The sequence below is a fragment of the Peromyscus eremicus genome, chromosome 7, assembly GCF_949786415.1.
Source record: "Peromyscus eremicus chromosome 7, PerEre_H2_v1, whole genome shotgun sequence".
Classification (NCBI taxonomy): domain Eukaryota; kingdom Metazoa; phylum Chordata; class Mammalia; order Rodentia; family Cricetidae; genus Peromyscus; species Peromyscus eremicus.
This window is the reverse complement of record NC_081422.1, coordinates 112,880,917-112,899,163: the sequence shown is the minus strand read 5'-3', so window position 1 is coordinate 112,899,163 and position 18,247 is coordinate 112,880,917. Positions and strand designations below refer to the sequence as shown.

Genomic DNA, 18,247 nt, shown 5'->3' with positions numbered 1-18,247 from the left:
AATGGTAGGTAAGGGACAGCTAGCCGGCGCAGACTCCGTGTTCATCTGGATTACTTCCCTCTGCCCGCCTCCCTGCACCCACTGTCCCAACGAAATTCAGATCTAACCTTGACAGTGACTTTGGTCCTTTGTCTGGTCTTATGAGTTGAGGTCCCGCTGTCTGTGGTGTACTCAAACTCATCAAATTTGACCGGCTTCTTGCAGGACTCTTCAGCCAGCCTGTCCAGCTTGGCCTTTAGCATGAAGCGCCTCTCACAACTAAGAGTCAGTTTTAGAGCCCCGGGGGCGGAGGTGCCTATGGCACCGAGGAAACACACGTTAGCTATACACAGCAAAGAAGTGGATGCTTTAAAGGTGATTAAATAAAACAGATCCACAGTCAGGTCATATTCTCTTCAAAGCTTTCACATTCACAACACCAAATATTGCTATTTAGTGTATGAGTTATTCCTGGGACTTACTCCACGCATTTGAGACAGGGCTAGAGGTTAAAATATCTTTCCATTTTCCAGAATGGTTAATTAGCAAAAACAAGTGGACCATTGCTAAACACATTACCCAAGTGTAAGCAATTCCTTAAAAAACCTCATGTGAGGGATCAGCATTTGTGTTAGTTTTCTATGTCTCTAAGACCACGCTCCCAAGGCTGGATGGCGACTTCTGTTGCTAGTAAGGATACAACGAAACACTGGCCCACCCCCACTTTATACAATGCCCAGTAAGCCTTCAAGGAGTGAGTGCCATCTTTATTTACCTGCCAGGCAGTGAGTATCCAGCCATAACGCACTAAAGTGGGGCAGCCTCTCAGCAGCTGATTCCGCCGCCATGTTCTACCTTTCTCTGTGTGGTTCTCTCCTTCTCATCACCACCCTCACTCAGATCCCTGGATCTGAGTCTTCCCACCCCAAACAGGGACAGCTACAAAGCTCCAAAAAGATCACTGCAGGGTCCCTGTACCTGGGGCTGCTGAGAGCTTGTCTTTCCAGCCTGGCACAGTTAAACAATGCTGATGCTGGGCACACAGGACTCACAGCGACATTTCTCCACCTATACAGCGACTCTTACAGAATCTACATCCTTGTGTAAGCCTGCACACATTCCCACCTGTTCACTCTTACCTTCTTGATTAGAGGAAACTGGCCCAGCATCACAGTCCCCCCCCCCTACACACACACACACACACACACACACACACACACACACACACACACACACCCCTTTGTCTTCCCCTCCCCTTTTGTTCGTCCCCTAGCCCATCCTTTCTATTCTCAGTATTTGAAAAAGCTGCTCTTTTCCTGAGTGGGGACAACCTTGGTCCGCTCTGCCTGCATCAGGAATTCAATCATTTGCTTCTCCAAGTCTTCAGCCCCTCCCTTTGCTGGTTCATTCAACTACATCTAAACATTTTTGTATTTCTAGGTGCTGGGCAGCCACCAAGGGCATCCAACCCATGTGGGGGAGATGTGACTTCTGCCTTGAAAGCGTCAAGCTAGTGAGAAGGGACGACCCAGATGGAACCGGTCCAGTCCACTGAACAACCAAAGAAAAGGAGGGCCCTGCAGCTACTTAGGGATGCCCTGCAGCTACTGCGGGATGCCCTGCAGCTACTGAGGGATGCCCCTGCAGCTACTGAGGGATGCCCCTGCAGCTGCTGAGGGATGCCCCTGCAGCTGCTGAGGGATGGTCCTGCAGCTACTGCGGGATGCCCTGCAGCTACTGAGGGATGCCCCTGCAGCTGCTGAGGGATGCCCCTGCAGCTGCTGAGGGATGCCCTGCAGCTGCTGAGGGATGCCCCTGCAGCTGCTGAGGGATGCCCTGCAGCTACTGTGGGATGGCCTTCAGCTACTGTGGGATGCCCTGCAGCTACTGAGGGATGCCCTGCAGCTACTGAGGGATGCCCTGCAGCTACTGAGGGATGGTCCTGCAGCTACTGAGGGATGCCCTGCAGCTACTGAGGGATGGTCCTGCAGCTACTGTGGGATGCCCTGCAGCTACTGAGGGATGCCCCTGCAGCTGCTGAGGGACGCCCCTGCAGCTGCTGAGGGATGCCCTGCAGCTGCTGAGGGATGCCCCTGCAGCTGCTGAGGGATGCCCTGCAGCTACTGTGGGATGGCCTTCAGCTACTGTGGGATGCCCTGCAGCTACTGAGGGATGCCCTGCAGCTACTGAGGGATGCCCTGCAGCTACTGAGGGATGGTCCTGCAGCTACTGAGGGATGCCCTGCAGCTACTGAGGGATGGTCCTGCAGCTACTGTGGGATGCCCTGCAGCTGCTGAGGGATGCCCCTGCAGCTGCTTAGGGATGCCCTGCAGCTACTGTGGGATGCCCTGTAGCTACTGAGGGACACCCCTGCAGCTACTGAGGGATGCCCTGCAGCTACTGAGGGATGGTCCTGCAGCTACTGAGGGATGCCCCTGCAGCTGCTGAGGGATGCCCCTGCAGCTGCTGAGGGACGCCCCTGAAGCTGCTGAGGGATGCCCTGCAGCTACTGTGGGATGGCCTTCAGCTACTGTGGGATGGCCTTCAGCTACTGAGGGATGCCCTGCAGCTGCTGAGGGATGCCCTGCAGCTACTGCGGGATGGCCCTGCAGCTACTGAGGGATGCCCCTGCAGCTGCTGAGGGATGCCCTGCAGCTACTGAGGGATGCCCTGCAGCTGCTGAGGGATGCCCTGCGGCTACTGCGGGATGCCCTGCAGCTACTGAGGGATGCCCCTGCAGCCACTAAGGGATGGCCCTGCAGCCACTGAGGGATGCCCCTGCAGATACTGAGGGATGCCCCTGCAGCTGCTGAGGGATGCCCTGCAGCTACTGTGGGATGGCCTTCAGCTACTGTGGGATGCCCTGCAGCTACTGAGGGATGCCCTGCAGCTACTGAGGGATGCCCTGCAGCTACTGAGGGATGGTCCTGCAGCTACTGAGGGATGCCCTGCAGCTACTGAGGGATGGTCCTGCAGCTACTGTGGGATGCCCTGCAGCTACTGAGGGATGCCCCTGCAGCTGCTGAGGGACGCCCCTGCAGCTGCTGAGGGATGCCCCTGCAGCCACTAAGGGATGGCCCTGCAGCCACTGAGGGATGCCCCTGCAGATACTGAGGGATGCCCCTGCAGATACTGAGGGATGGTCCTGCAGATACTGAGGGATGGTCCTGCAGATACTGAGGGATGCCCTGCAGCTACTGAGGGACGGCCCTGCACCCTACCACAGTGCTTGAAGACAGATACCTTTGGGCGCTGAGCAAAATGGCACAGGATCATTGTAGTAATCCTCTACACAGATTAAGCGATGTTTTTGCAGCAATTCATTGTCTATACACCACCTGAAGACTGTCTTCACTGCAGAGAAGGGAACAGGACAGAGGCATTTAGACCAGACCCAGGGAGAAGCAGCTGAACCTAAACCTCTGTGCTCCGTGCCTCCACTTCCCAAGCAAATTCTCAGAGCTGTGATGAAGTTGAGATTTAAGAAACTAATGATCAAAGTTTTCTCAGCCACTCAGTTGAGGTCAACAACTACGCAAAGCTGTGCTGGGCTTATTGAGGTAAAGTACTATTATACATGGAGTCTGCGATGGCATAAGGCAAAGTATGGTGGATGCAACGTCAGCCCCAGTCTTTCGCTCTTCTGTGTATGTCTGCTCTTTGCAATGTCACTGGAGACAGTGGGACCAATGGCCACAGTCTTAGCCAGGTGTTTCCAGGTTCGTGGAAAAGCACACATGAAGAGTCGAGGTAGTGTCCAGCTGGCTTGGTTATTGTCTGGGGCTTCTTTTATTCATAAGTCCAGGAGGAAGAGTTGGTGGCTAGGGGGGGTTCTGTGAGTGGGTTTGGTTTTGTTGACAGACTTGGATTATGCAAGCTTCTCTTTATTGTGCATGTACTTTCTCACGATGTATCTGATTTTAAGTATACGTATGCCCAATTATGCATATGCATAAGACAGTCCATTTGCCTTACATGCACCCCAAACTGGCTTAGGCAGCCCTAAGTTCTTGGACATGTTCCAAGACATACATGGCAACAGGGAATTATTGCTGTGGGGACAATTTATTGCAGAAGAGGCCGGGGGAAGCAAAAGTTTCTCAATAAGTCATCTGAAGGCAACTCCAAAACGAACAGCCAGGGCTGGCGCCAGGGCGTGGCTACGGGGACTTGCCGCTCCTGCAGAGGGTTGCATCTGGTGGCTCACAACCCCCTGAAACTCCAGCTGCTGGCCTCTTGCTGGCCTCTGAGGGTGCCTGCACTTGTGTGCATATACCCACACAGACACATACGTATTAATATTTAAAAATCAATCAAGAAGTAAACAACAATTAAAAAAAGAACTGACAGCCAGCAAATCACCTACAAGTTATTACTTGCTTTTTTGAGTGTTTTTGTTTTTTCAAGACAGGGTTTCACTGTGTAGCTTTGGCTATCCTGGAACTCACTTTATAGACCAGGCTGGCCTTGAACTCACAGAGATCCATATCTGCCTGTCCCTGCTTCCCAAGTGCTGGGATTAAAGGTCTGTGCCATCATTGCCCAGAAAGCTACTACTTCTGGAGGCTTTCCTTCCAGAACTCCCCAGGGCATTTTGTGATGGGTTCTGGGACCACGGAGAAGGTGCACTTTTGAAAGTGAAGCCCCTGACCCCCCTGGCAGGGGAGACTTTGGTGGGGATAACTGCAGTTCCAAGTGAGCCCAATCCAGCCTAATGCTTAGGGACTTGGGTGTTGGCCACGTGACAGAGAGAAGGGTCTTCTCCTTTTCTTCCTCCTCTTCATCCTCTCAGGGGCAGGAGGTCAGAGTGGTTTCTCTGTTGCTTTGTTCTTTGTGTTGGCATATAAAATAACGAACTTCTTTATATTTTTACACACTTATCATTGTACATCTTCTTCAAAGCAGTTTTAAAATAGATTTTAAGTGTGTGTGTGTGTGTGTGTGTGTGTGTGTGTGTGTGTGTGTGTATGTATGTGTGCGTACGCGCATGCCTGGAAGGGGTGGGTGGGAAGAGCAAGTGCTGGAGAAAGCCAGAGGCATCAGATCCTCTGGCGCTAGAGTTACGGGTAGTTGTGAGCTGCCTGATGGGTACTTGGAATTGAACTCAGGTCCCCTGCAAAAGCAGTACATGCTCTAACCACTGAGCCACCATTCCAACCCTCACCAAGGCAGTTTCTCTATCAGATTTTTGAAGAGTCTCTTTCCATATGAGACCCGGACCTGTAAAAAAACTTTCTCACTGGCCCTGATGATGGCCTTCTTCTTTCTGGGAAGTCTGGATTTCCTTCACTGACCCCACGGCTACTGAGCACGGCTCTGCAAGTGGCTGGTTGTTCCAATCTCCAAAAGCTAGTGTGGACCAGTGACCAGCGAGGACAAGAATGAGCACATAAGCTGTCCTGTAGAGTCCTGACCTTTCTCGGTCCATCTGGAGAAGGGAAAGGTTCCTCAGCTCAATAACTCAATACAACTGTATTAGTGGACAGAGAAAGGCTGCTTCGTGCCTGAAGTAACAAAAGCAATAGGAGAATTTCTCCATCACCAAGAACTAAATGGGGAAAGACGTCCTGGGGTTGACTGCCCTACCCTGAGATGAAGGAAAACACATTACCAGCAGAAGGATAAGAAACCAGAGTGGACGATCCCGACTGGGCTCCTATGGTGGTACACAACTGTAATCTCAGCATTTGGGAGGTAGAGGCAGGCAAATTCCTGGGGCTCACTAGCCAGCCAGCCCAGCCTGCATGGAGAGCTTGGCATGAAAGGTCAGAGGAGAGGAAGCCATGGTGGGGTCACCAGTGGAATCTAAGTGGGCCCTGTGGGTCAGGAACCAGTGTCACATACATGCCAAATTCCTGGCTTGGAGGGTTAAATGCTGGCCAAGTGGAGCGCCGCTCTTTTGGAGAGACCAAACACACCGGAGTGTTTTGTACTGATTGACCGTCCTGTCTGCAACTTTCTCCCAATGTTCAGAGAGGAGTGGGCAGTGGAGCGGATGTGGTTCAGCACCAACAGCTGGGTAAGCACAGGCTGGCAGACGGGCACACTTCACACCTACCTGGGGGCAGCTTGACAGGAGTCTCCAGGACATCTAGTCTGGCCTCTTTGGTGGCATGCTCTGTTTCTGCAAGATCTCGTGCACGGGCCTGGACGATATGTTTCTCCAACTTGGTAACTTCATCCAGACGCTGTTTATAGATGGCTCGAACCTGGCAAGCGGGCATTCAAACACACAGAAATCTGATAAAGCCCACGTCTTGGCACTACCCTAGGACCTCCCACATCAGGGCTTTCAGCCAAGCACAGGACAGCTACACAACTATCAAAACCCTCCGGTCCAACCTACCAGATGTAAAATCCGAGGTCAACAGAAGGAAATGACAGTTTCATAGGATGGTCAGTAAGAGCCAAGCGTGGCTCTGTGGCCTGGTTTCACAGTAAAGAGAGCCGCCACCCATACTGTGAAATGCAAACCCGTTTTGGTACACCAAAGTGAGGCTACCCAAATCTCCATTCAGGAAAGGCCCTGCTGGCTCAGCTCCATCACACCTAGTCGGTGGACAGCCTCCAGCAGTTAGCCTCTTTTGTCTATTTTTTTTTTTTTTTTGAGACAGTGTTTCACTGTGTAACTTTGGAGCCTGTCCTGGACTCGCTCTGCAGCCCAGGCTGGCCTCAAACTCACAGAGATCCACCTGCCTCTGTCTCCCGAGTGCTGGGATTACAGGCATGTGCTACCACCGCCCAGCCTCTTTTGTCTATTTAAGCCACTGGAAAGGACTCACCCGAGGTGGCATCTTTTTTGTAGCATCCACATCTAATATACATAAAGCCATGGCTATTTAGATCCTAAGAGGAACATGGTCAGGTGACATGCTACCCAGAAAAAGTTGCTGCGTTCTTTGGATGGGGGCGAGGGCTGCAGAGAGGGCTCTGCTGTTAGCAGCTGACCTTCCAGAAGACCCGAGTTCAGTTCCCAGTGCTCACACCAGTCAGCTCAACCACCTGTCACTCCAGTTCCAAGGGAATCCATCACGCTATTCTGCCCCCTCCCCACACATGTTAAAACACAGACACACATCTATGCACATACACATACATAAAAAATAAAACATTTTTAAATGCTACCCGTGTTTACATGTGTGTGCATGCATGCATATGCGGAGGCCAGAGGAAGACATTGGGCGTTCTGTTTTATCTTCTCCACCATATTCTCTTGAGATAGGTTCTCTCCCTGAACTTGGAAGCAGGCTTGATGGCCATTCCCAGTGATCCTCCTACCTTCGCCCAAGACAGTATTGGAGTTACAGGCAGGCATGGCCACGCCCAGTGTTTTATGTGGGTGCTGGGACCTGAATTTGTGCTGTAAGCTCTCTCACCCACTGAACCTTCTCTCTAGGCCCCCAACCTACTGAATTTTCCAAGTTACTGGTTCACCTTCTGTGATTTAACCCTGTTTTATTTTAAAACCCTAGCAAACCCCAAGCTCTGCCACAGAATCTGCATTGAGAGTCCATCCTGGTTGCCCCAGCATACGCTTCAGCTTCCAGACTAGTTAGATCGACAAGCCAATCAGCCAAGCCTCTTACCCGTATTCTTGAGAGTGGAAGCAAAGTATTCACGGGGCAGGGACAGTACGACAGTAGCGTGTGGGGAGAGCATGCCTTAGTGCTTTTCTTGAACTCAAACACACCTATGGAGTCACTCTTATCTATCTGTTGGTGGGTGCACATATGCTGCTGGGAGCTTATGAAAGATGCCGGAGGATAGCTTAGGGAAGCCAGCTCTCCCCTTGTGCCATGTGGATCCTGGGGAAGAAAACTCAGGTGGTCAGGAGAGGCCTGATGTCTTGACCCTCAGATTCACCTCCCCAGCTCTAGCCAGTCCTTGAAAGTAGATGAACGGGTATGCAATGGAGGCCAGGAGGTGGTGGCTAAGGCTTCCTGTGGTTAGGAAACCTCTGAGAAAGCAGAAGCTAGGGCAGACTTGAACATAAAGTACTGTGCTTAAGTCTGGTGTCCCATTACTCAGACGGTCCAGAAGGCCCTGGTCCTAATTCTTGGATGTAAGAGTCAGAATCCTACCAGAAGGCATCTGTTAATGATTCTCTAGGACTGACTCACTTAATCCTCAAAACAACCTACAGAGTAGATTTTGTTGTTATTATTGTCGTCATCATCATTTTTTAAGTTTTTTTTTGTTTGTTGTTTGTTTTTTTTGTCTTAATGTGTAGCCCTAGATGAGGACTGGAACTCACTCTGTAGCCAGGCTGACTTTGAACTCTCAGAGGTCCACTTGCTTTTGCCTCCCGAGTGCTGGGATTAAAGGTGTGCCCCACCATTCCTAACACTACCCTCCTCTCCTCTTACAGATGAAAAGCACCACGGCATACAGAAGTAAAAAAAAAAAAAATGCATAAAATCACACAGGTTGTATGTGGTGGAGGCAGGGTTCAAGCCGGAGGATGTATTTTAAGCATGTGTGCTTACAGTCATCACACAGGACAGTATTTCTGTGGCTAGAACTGGGAAAGACCAACAAGACTATGTGGAGACCTCAGATCAAGAGAGCCAGTGCTTTCAACAATCAGAGTAGTGTTCGTCTCTGTGGGCAGAGACGCTCCTTTTCACAGTAGTAACTGCAGAGCTCCATCTCAGGACTGCTGGGCAGCGGTGGCGCATGCCTTTAATCCCAGCACTCGGGAGGCAGAGGCAGGCGGATCTCTGTGAGTTCAAGGCCAGCCTGGCCTACAGAGTGAGTTCCAGGAAACCCTGTCTCGAGAAAACAACAACAACAACAACAAAAATCTCAGGCCTGAGACTAAGGGCCTGCTGAATCTCGAGTCATCAGTGGGAGCTCTGTGTCCCTCACTCCCTCCAAGGCTCAGGGAAAATTGCCAACAACAGACCAAGGGTGGAGGGAGGTGGGCCAACCTAGCACTGCAGTCCTACCTCACTCTGCTATGATTACCTGCCCAAGACAGAGTCCGTCAATATCCTGCCACTGGGGGAGAGGGGTATAATACTTGGGGCGGGGGAGCGTGTCACAGCATAACAGCAAATACTTCTACCTGCTGAGCCATCTTATCAGCCTCTATATTTTCTTTTTAAAGTTTTGTCTGTGTGTTTGTTTACATTGCTGGGGGTTGAGGGCTTTACCCTTGCCAGGCAAGCACCCTACCACTAGGGGGTATGCTACTTGTGATGAATTCAGAGCTACTGAATCCTCACTGCCTAGGACTGAGTACAGCACACAGTAGGTAGTTAATAAATGTGTTAGGAAATGAATGAAGCTAGGGCCACGCCGTGTAAGGGACAAGTAAAGGACAGGAGTGGAGAAGAAAAAGAAAGGACCCAGAGGCTGATGTAGGGGAGAGCTGGGAAGGGAGTCCTCAACAGCGAGCCGGCAAAGGCAGGTTCATCGCTTGGCTGCCCAGTGCAGAAGAGGAAACCACGTTGCCGACCCAGAGATCTGAAAACGTGGGCAAGAATGCCTCAGCCACGATTGTGGTTAGCGATAGAGTCACCCCCAGGGAGGAGGGTGACTGGGTCATCACCCCAAGGAACAAACTATTGGGCAGTCCGCTCCAGTCGTTTCATTTGTATTTGCAACATAGAACGTGTATGTGTGCAGAGAAAGGCGCTGGAGATGTCATTTACATGCGTACATGTAAAGTTTGAATAGTGTCCTTCACTTCGGTGCGGCTGCATCCTGAGCATATCCCGGGAGAGTCCGCACCCGCTATATACCTGCTGCAGCTGGTCCAAGAACTCCTCGTGGCGCGCATCCTCACTGCCGCGGGCCTTGATCAAGCTGTCACTCAAGTCCTCTCCGATCACCTGGGCGGTGTACAAGTTTCGGAAGACGCGAGCAAGCAGATGTGAGATGTCCTGCGTGCGCAGCGAGGCGGGGCGCGGACGCAGCAACTGTGGCTCCGGGAGCGGCGGGAGCGCTTGGAATCCAGCGCGTAGGGACCGCGTGGGGAAGCCGTACTGGCAACTATCGATGATGCCGAGCGAGGACCGCAAGGAAGACTTCTTGATGCGCCAGCTGTTGACCCTGGAGTTGTTCTGGGTCGGCGTGGACGTCCCCTCAGTCTCTAGGGACATATTGGCCTGGGAAACTGAGGATTGCGGCTCGTCCCTGCTCTCGGGCTCCATGGCAACGAAGACGCTGCAGACTCCGCTCCCACTTCTGCTTCCGGCTCCGCCCCTTCCGTCTAGTTTTTTTCTTTAGAAGAGCGTCATCCCTGTCGTCATCAGAAAGGCTTACATTTCTAACGTCTAGCTAGGTGGTCTAGATGGGCCTCAAACTCACCATCCTTCCGCCTCCTCCTCAGCCTCCCGAGTGCTGGATACAGGTGTGCGCCGCTGTGCCAACTAGCATCACTTTTGCTTTTTTCTTGGTAAAGATTTATTTTTATTTTGTGTGTCTCTCTGTGTGTATGTGCACACGAGTGCCGTTGCCCATGGAGGCCAGAAGAGGGCGTCAGATCACCGGGAGCTGGAGTAATAGGCAATTGTGATACTCCTGACATGGGTTCATGTGTTCTTAAAGGCTGGGCCACCTTTCTTACAGGTGAGCTTATTATGAGCCCCAGCACCACCTTTCTTACAGGTGAGCTTATTATGAAGTTTAAAGCCTTGTCAGGGTCTCACTCTGAAGCTCAAGCCATCTTGGAGGTCACTATAGAAACCTGAGCTGTGGCTTTCCAGGAATCCTCTGTCTTCGCTGCCAGGCTAGGGCTGTTGAGGTCTAAAGGACCAGCCAGCTACCAGGTACAGACGACCACTGTTGTGTGAACCAGTCTAATAATTCTTTTGTAATCTGTACTCATTCTACTAATGCTGTTCCTTTAGAGAACCCCAAACAATACAAGTCATGAGGTCTAGCTGGGCATGATGGCCCACACCTTTAATCTCAGTGCTCAGGGTGCAGAGGCAGACAGATCTCTGTGACTTTGAGGCCAACTTGCTCTACATAGCAAGTTCCATGTCAGGCAGGATTGCATAGTGAGACCCTGTCTCAAAACAAAAAATAAATAAATAAATAAATAAATAAATAAATAAATAAATAAATAAATATTAAGGTGTATTTGTGTGTGTGGGTGTTTTGCGTACATGTATGTATGTTCCTACACTATCAATTCTGTACCTCCAGATACAGTGCCAAAAGAATCACTTTCTATTCAGGTGTGAGTGTACTTGCCTTACAGCCCCAAATCCACTTCCTGAATTGAGTCCCAGGATGTTCACCCACAAACCTGAGACGTTTCTGCTGCTCTTTGTCTGTCCCTCATCTGTTCTTTGGGTAAAAAGGTCCCTTAAAGAACAGATGAACGTAGGAAAAGCCGAGTGCGTGTGTTAAAGTGTGCACTGGAAAGGACCAGCTCTGGCTGTCTCCCTTCTACACTCGTCCCTGCAGGTAAAGAGCTCACCCAGCCAGGTGAAATGTTCGTGCCTATCCTTCAGATACCTGGGACCCTGCAAGTATTTGCTCAAATAGCCCAAGTCTATTTCCAGGACCGCAGTAGGCCCCTCTTTAACTCCTTACTCTAGTGTTGTCTGGTATGTGCGGGAAGGGTAGCTTGTGAGCAGAAGGAACATGAACAAATAGACCATCTGTCCAGTTTTCTACACACATCCAGGTTCCCAATGGTGCAGGGAAGAGCTTCGTATGGGAGAGTAGCAGAACGGTAGTGGAGTGTGTGTGGCCCTATTGTAAAGGGAGGGTCTCCCCAGAATGGGCGGCCCTGTCATTAGCAGCCGCCCCACTGTGGAAGCTCCCGGGTGTCCTTCCCTGACAGACAGGAAGGCAGGACCATTGATTCTTGCCATGATCTTTCTCCACTCTCTGTCCAGATGTCCTTAGAGAAAGTCACAGGGAGTCCTTTGCATGCTCTGTCTTACTGTCTGCTCAGCTGCCCTGTCCAAGGCGATGTCTGTCATAATGTCCAGTCCCTCTGGTGGCAAAGGTCACTCCAGTCCTCATGTGCGTGGCTCTACCACACACCCCACCCTTGTCTGTCCCTCCGGCTTCCCTTGCTTTCCTCCTTCCTCATCATCCCCTCTTCGGCCTCCTGTCTCTATTATGAGAATCTTTGAGCCTGGCTGATCTCCACCCACTCCTGATCCTGCCACGCATAGCATTCAATTTCTGTTCAGTTTCTGAATAAGTCCAGTCACCTCCCCAAGGGGACTCCCTGGGCACAAAGGGAATTCCCGGTGAGTCCCTCTTCACTTCAGTCCCTCCTGTGGCCGGCTGTTTGTCGTTATCTATCTCTTGGTTTCACACACCTTCTTTTACTTATTTTTTTTTTTTACTTTCATATGTCAAACACTTCTATTATCATGATTCACAAAAACAAAACCCCAAACAGTACACACACACACACACACACACACACACACACACACACACACACAAATGCTTGGCCTGGTGACATAGGCCTGTCATCTCAGCTACTTAGGAAACTGAGGCAGGAGGATTGCAAATTCAATGTCTGCTTAGGCTACAGAGAGAGCTCAAGTCAGCCTGGGCAACTTAGCAAGATCCTGTCTCAAAATACCAAGTGAAAGATGGCCGGGGGTGCAGCTCAGTGGGAGAGTGCTGGCCTAGCACTCACAGGGCCCTGGGTTCAATCCCCAGGACAGAGGATAAACCAACACATTTAATAAAAGTATCCTCAGCTCTTTTTCTCCAACTGATTGGAGTACTTCCATTTTGTTATCGCTATTTTTTCCTGCTTATACTGGAAACACTGATATCTGTAAAGCAAGTTTTGTTATTTAAAAATCAAAACACCATGCTAGGTGTTAGGACCCTTTCTTTCCTCATTACTCTGTAACAAGCTGCAGGGACTGTTTAGCTTGTCTGTTTGTCTGTTTGTCTGCTTGTTTGGTTTTGGTTTCACTGTAAACATTGTCCTTATGAGGAACTTTGCTCATGTGTGTACAAACTTTGTACACTACAGTAATGGTTAAGTGTGATCATATGCTAGAATTCCTCTGCTGAAAGTATGTACATTTTAGCACTTGGCTCCTGGAATGATTGTATCACAGTAGAATGTGAGTGCTTCTGGATATTTTTTTGTTTAGTGTGTGTGTGTGTGTGTGTGTGTGTGTGTGTGTGTACACACAGGTGTATGGGTTCATGTAGAGGTCAGAGGTAAACTTCAGCTAGCTCAGTCAGTAGAGCATGGGACTCTTTTTTTTTTTGGTTTTTCGAGACAGGGTTTCTTTGTGCAGCTTTGTGCCTTTTCCTGGAACTCACTTGGTAGCCCAGGCTGGCCTCGAACTCACAGAGATCCGCCTGGCTCTGCACAGTCCAGCAGTGTTCTCTGGAGAACTCTGCTCGGTCTACCTCCAGCATCCAGGATCCAGGAACCAAGAGAGCTGGCCCCTCCAGATCTCGGGTCTTCAGGGTCCTCTCTCAGCTCCCCCTTGTAGGTGTGACAGTTACCAAAGCCTCAATAGGGGTTGGAACTTGGAGATCACAGCTGGAATGGCTACCCACTACATCCCTCAGGAGCCATTGATCATGTGTTCTTGTTGTTTCTATGTTTGCTTGTTGGAGACAGTGTCTTACCATGCAGCCCTGGCAGATCTGAAACTCGTCTTGTAGAAAATACTGGCCTCAATCTCAGGAATCATCCTGCCCCTGCCTCTTGAGTGCTGGGATTAAAGGTGCACACCACCAGTACCCACATCCCATGTTTCTTGAGACAGGGCCTGTCATTGGCCTGAACTCTGTAAGCAGGCTAGGCTGCTTTAACAGGGAGCCCTGCTTCCTCAGCACTGGCCTTACAAGCATGTGCTAGCACATCTGGCATTTTTACATGGCCGTGGGGTTCTAACTTGAGTTCTTGTGCTTGCACAAGTGCTTTAACGGCTGAGCTGTCCCCTCAGACCACTGGCCATTTCAAATGTGCTTCGAACCATATCTTGAATTTCATCACTAGCCCCATATCTCCCCCGTGAACTACCTTGTACTGGACATCCTCTCTTGCAGGTCTGAAAGCCTCCAAGATATCCAACACCAAGTGCTAAAAACTGCTTTGTTGCCGGGCGGTGGTGGCGCACGCCTTTAATCCCAGCACTCGGGAGGCAGAGCCAGGTGGATCTCTGTGAGTTCGAGGCCAGCCTGGGCTACCAAGTGAGTTCCAGGAAAGGCGCAAAGCTACACAGAGAAACCCTGTCTCGAAAAACCAAAAAAAACAAACAAACAAACAAAAAAAAAACCTGCTTTGTCTTCCAGACCCCTGCACAAAGCCCCACAGTCACCCTGATTCCTTACAGCTCCCTCCCCCAATCATGTTGGCTATACTTAAAAAAAACAAAAACCTATTTTTATTTATGCATATGTGTGTGACCGTTTGCATGAACTGTGTTTATGCAGGCCCCTGCAGAGGCCAGAAGAGGACATCAGATACCCTAGAGTCATGGGCTATTGTGAACTGCCTGATGTGGGTTCTGGGAACTGAACCCAGGTCCTCCGAAAGAGCACCACATGCTTCAACCTTTCAATCAACAAGCCTTCTCTCCAGCATGGAGCTCTGCTTTTGAAGACTTGCTGGAATTCTGTCACCTTCCCTCTGCTGTGGAAGGGCTGAGGCACTTTCACCCCCATGCGAATAACAGATGGCAGGAATCTCTTCCCTCAGGTTCCCTGTTTTAGTTCCTGCTCATCCATGGTGACTTCTCCCAGCCATCAGAAGGATAGTTTTCGAGTATGACTCAAATGAGGGATTTCTTCCAGAGAAGCTGGAAGCGCTTGCAAGGCCAAAAGGCTTCAGACCCTGTCACCTCTCCGTTTACTCCTCCATCATATACACTCTTACCTCCAGCCACACTGTCACGCGTTTCTCCAACATACCACTCGCCCATCCTAGAGCCTGTCCCCTCTGCCTGGGGCCACTGGCCCCAGGCATCCCTGCGCACCCCACACTCCCACTTCCTGGAGCCAGTGGCCCCAGGCATCCCTGCACACCCCACACTCTCACTTCCTAGAGTCTGCTAAGAGCCACCGTACTAGCCAGCCCTACCAACCCTGCCTCTTCCCATTTCACCTCCTCATCCCCTCATATTCTTCAGGGTTCATTTCTTGTGTTTGTTACAGCAGCTCTTTTCTTTCCATTAGAATGTAAGCTCTATGGCAGCAGGAGGTTTGTGATGTATTTTGAACACTGATGACTCCCAAGTTTCTATGTGCTCAGTAGATGATAGATCTTTAATAAATATTTATTGAAAAAACAAAGTAGAACAGTTTTCAAACAGGGGTCTCAGTGCCTTCTTCAGATTGGACACTCCTCTCTCCAGCTCAGGTGGACCGTGTCCCTCTGTCCTGTGACTTTTTCTGGGGAGACACAAACAACCTTCTATTCACTCCAGATAGGGCACCAATGGTAGACTAAAGAAATGATTCCCGGGGCTCGCTGGAGAGATGGCTCAGCGGTTAAGAGCATTGACTGCTCTCCAGAGGACCTAGGTTCAATTCCCAGCACCCACATGGCAGCTCACAACTGTCTGTAATTCCAAGATCTGACACCCTTACACAGACATACATGCAGGCAAAATACAAATGCACATTTAAAAAAACATTTCTTACCTAAAAAAAAAAAAAAGAAGAAAGAAAGAAAAGAAAAAGGAAAGAAATGACTCCATTCAGGACTAGCTGGGTGAACTGGTAAGCTTACTGTGGTCACGTACAGATGCATGGGTGAGTCAAAGACAACTGGGTCACTGAAAAGCACCCCCTCCCCAGCCTGGGTGAGGGCGTGTGAAGAGTCACCCTTAGAGCTTCCTGAAGAACTTGCAGGCAGCTGCACCAGAACCTCCTCTCCCTCCACAGATTTGCTCCCTGATCAGAGAAACCTGGAAGATGCCTTGTAAATTTTGTAACTTCTTGAGTTTTGTGAGTTTCCTGAGTCTTCGGACCCTCCCTCTCCTTCCAATAGGTAGTTTTTCAGTTCAGAGGAGACAGGTACAGATCACTCTCCCCAGTACCCATGAAGCACGCCACCAACTCTGGCTGGAGTAGGTGGAGGTGAGCAGTGAGTGTCCACATTAAAGTCAACTCAGTTCATTCCCCATGGATGCTAATAAACATAATCACAGAAAAGGAACCCTCAATTGCCAGGCATGGTGGCACACCCCTTTAATACCAGCCCTCGGGAGGCAAAGGCAAGCAAATCTCTGTGAGTTCGGGGCCAGCCTGGTCTAAAAAGCGAGTTCCAGGACAACCATGGCTACACAGAGAAACCTTGTCTTGTTAAAAAAAAAAAAGAAACTCTCAAGAACCCTGTGCTTTCCAGTGATTACCAGGAAGGCTGAAACCTTGTAGCTCACACTGGCATCTGGACCCCTGAATCCCATGACTGACGTCAGCCCAGTATGGTCTGAAGACCCTTCCTTGCTATCACTGCCTCTTGGACAGGTGACCTTCCCATTTCCTGTTGATGCAACTGGACCTGGTTCAGGACCTTCTGCATGGAGCCCAGGTGAAAGTTTACTGTTTTCACAAACATCAGGGGCATGCCCTTAGACAAGAGCCTCTGGCTACCAGCATATGTTAGAGACGGCCATATAGAGAATGGCTGTGGGCAAATGACTTCTAGCTCAGATCCCTTGGTAGGCAAGTATTGGTGCCATGTGCTGGACAGCTGTTACTTCTGTTCATCCCAGAGCCCATGGCTGCTCCCAGCTGTGGAGAGGCAAAGCGATTTGCTCAGATTCTCACATCAGGAAACTGCAGAGCCAAGGTTTAAAGAGCCCCTTCACCCTCATACTGGGGACTTGGGTTCTAACCTTGGGAGGGGACTGAATGAACCTCATTGGCCTCTTGGTTTGAGTTTCATGGGGGAGGGACTGAGCAAGGCCAGCCCCAGAGCCTGACCATCCTGAAATTTAGCATTCTTGTGTTGATAGTGCACACACTATACATACCACCTTCAGAATGAGGCCTGGTGTGGGAGCCAGAAGTGACCCTTGACAGCATCTGCTCTAATACTGGACCTCCTTCACCTGCCCACAGTCACCTCAGAAGCCCCACCCCCACACCCACCTTTGCACAGACATTTGACCCTGGGACAGCCAGGGTTTGAGGGAGGGACAATGCCTGGAACTCTGCCTAAACAGGACAGATCTCAGATGCTTTGTGCTCCAGAGTAAACCTGCCACTGAGTCCTATGAGTCACCAGGGTTTCAGGAGGTTTTACGAAGGTTCTGAGTAGGGTAATGAGGCATCTGGGCAGGATGAGGTTCACACAGCTGCCCCTAGAAGTTGAGGGTAGAGAGACATAGTCCAGTCACTTTGTATTCGCTGTGCCTTATCTGTCCCAGCCTCCCCCCCCCCCACACCGCCAGATAGACAGTCACCAGACAATAAATACTTACAACTAGTTGCACAGAGCAGAGGGCCTCCACCCTGTGAGAGAGAAGAAGAAAAAGGAGAATGCTATTCTACAGGTCACTACTTGGAGCAGGGCGTGGCATACCTCATTTCTGGCAGAACCTGGCTGCTTGGCCAGCTCTGAGTCAGCATGCCCCTTCTGTTTGGCAACCCCAGGCCAGGGAGGGGACGTTAGCACCTATGTGTGCAATGGAAGCCAGTAAAAGGCCCGTTTCAAGTGAGTTTGGAGTATGCAAAGGGTAAACCTTCTGTAAAGCCCACCATGGCCATTTGTGGTAGAGGGAGGGCCCTAGTGCTGGATAACGTCCTGGCTTGGAGCCCAGGGCTCAGAGACAGGGATGACAAGAAGTAGAAATGATGCTGGAAGTGAAGCCATGCCAACTGCTGGTGTCAGGAATTCTTGGTCTCAGGCTGGGGAGAGGAGCTGGCTTGTGGAGTCCTGACTCACTGATGAGAGGACCTGGCAGGATCGGAGATCTAGGTGGGAGGGCTCCGAGGCTCAGGAAGGACCTGGAGAGAAGGGAATTTCTCATCTTTCTCCCTCCCAGGCTCCGTCTACAGTGGGGCCTTGATCATCTCTCGTGTACAGCCCCAGCTTGTGGAAAGGGGGGGCCTTCCTAGGGCATCGACGAGGGCGAGTGCCAGACAAAGAGCCAGCCCCACACTGTGGGGTGGGGTACATGAGGTGGCTCTCTAAAGCCCAGCTTCAACACGCAGAATCGGGAGACTGCCCTCCAGCTGTTTCACGTGTAATGGCCAACGCCACAGAGGCCTGGTAGTGCCAGAAGAGAAGGAGCTGAGGTGAGCCAGACTCTAATTGTCTTCAGCATCAGGGGTGGAGTTCACTAGGGCACCCTTATTC

At 50.6% G+C, this 18,247-nt stretch overlaps 1 protein-coding gene across 4 annotated transcripts in view; it reads right to left on the bottom strand.

Moving 5' to 3' along the window:
- The window catches only part of Dlec1 (DLEC1 cilia and flagella associated protein), a 49,920-nt gene extending 39,745 nt beyond the window's left edge, over window positions 1-10,175 (bottom strand). For all 4 annotated transcript variants that reach the window (XM_059268870.1, XM_059268872.1, XM_059268871.1 and 1 more), the window contains exons 1-4: window positions 9,726-10,175; window positions 6,038-6,188; window positions 3,223-3,333; window positions 108-295 (exon numbers count right to left, since the gene is read on the bottom strand). In XM_059268870.1, coding sequence (XP_059124853.1) covers window positions 108-295; window positions 3,223-3,333; window positions 6,038-6,188; window positions 9,726-10,136 — 861 coding nt within the window. In that variant the 5' untranslated portion in view covers window positions 10,137-10,175. The remainder of the gene's footprint in view (window positions 1-107; window positions 296-3,222; window positions 3,334-6,037; window positions 6,189-9,725) is intronic.
- Window positions 10,176-18,247: the final 8,072 nt, after the last annotated feature.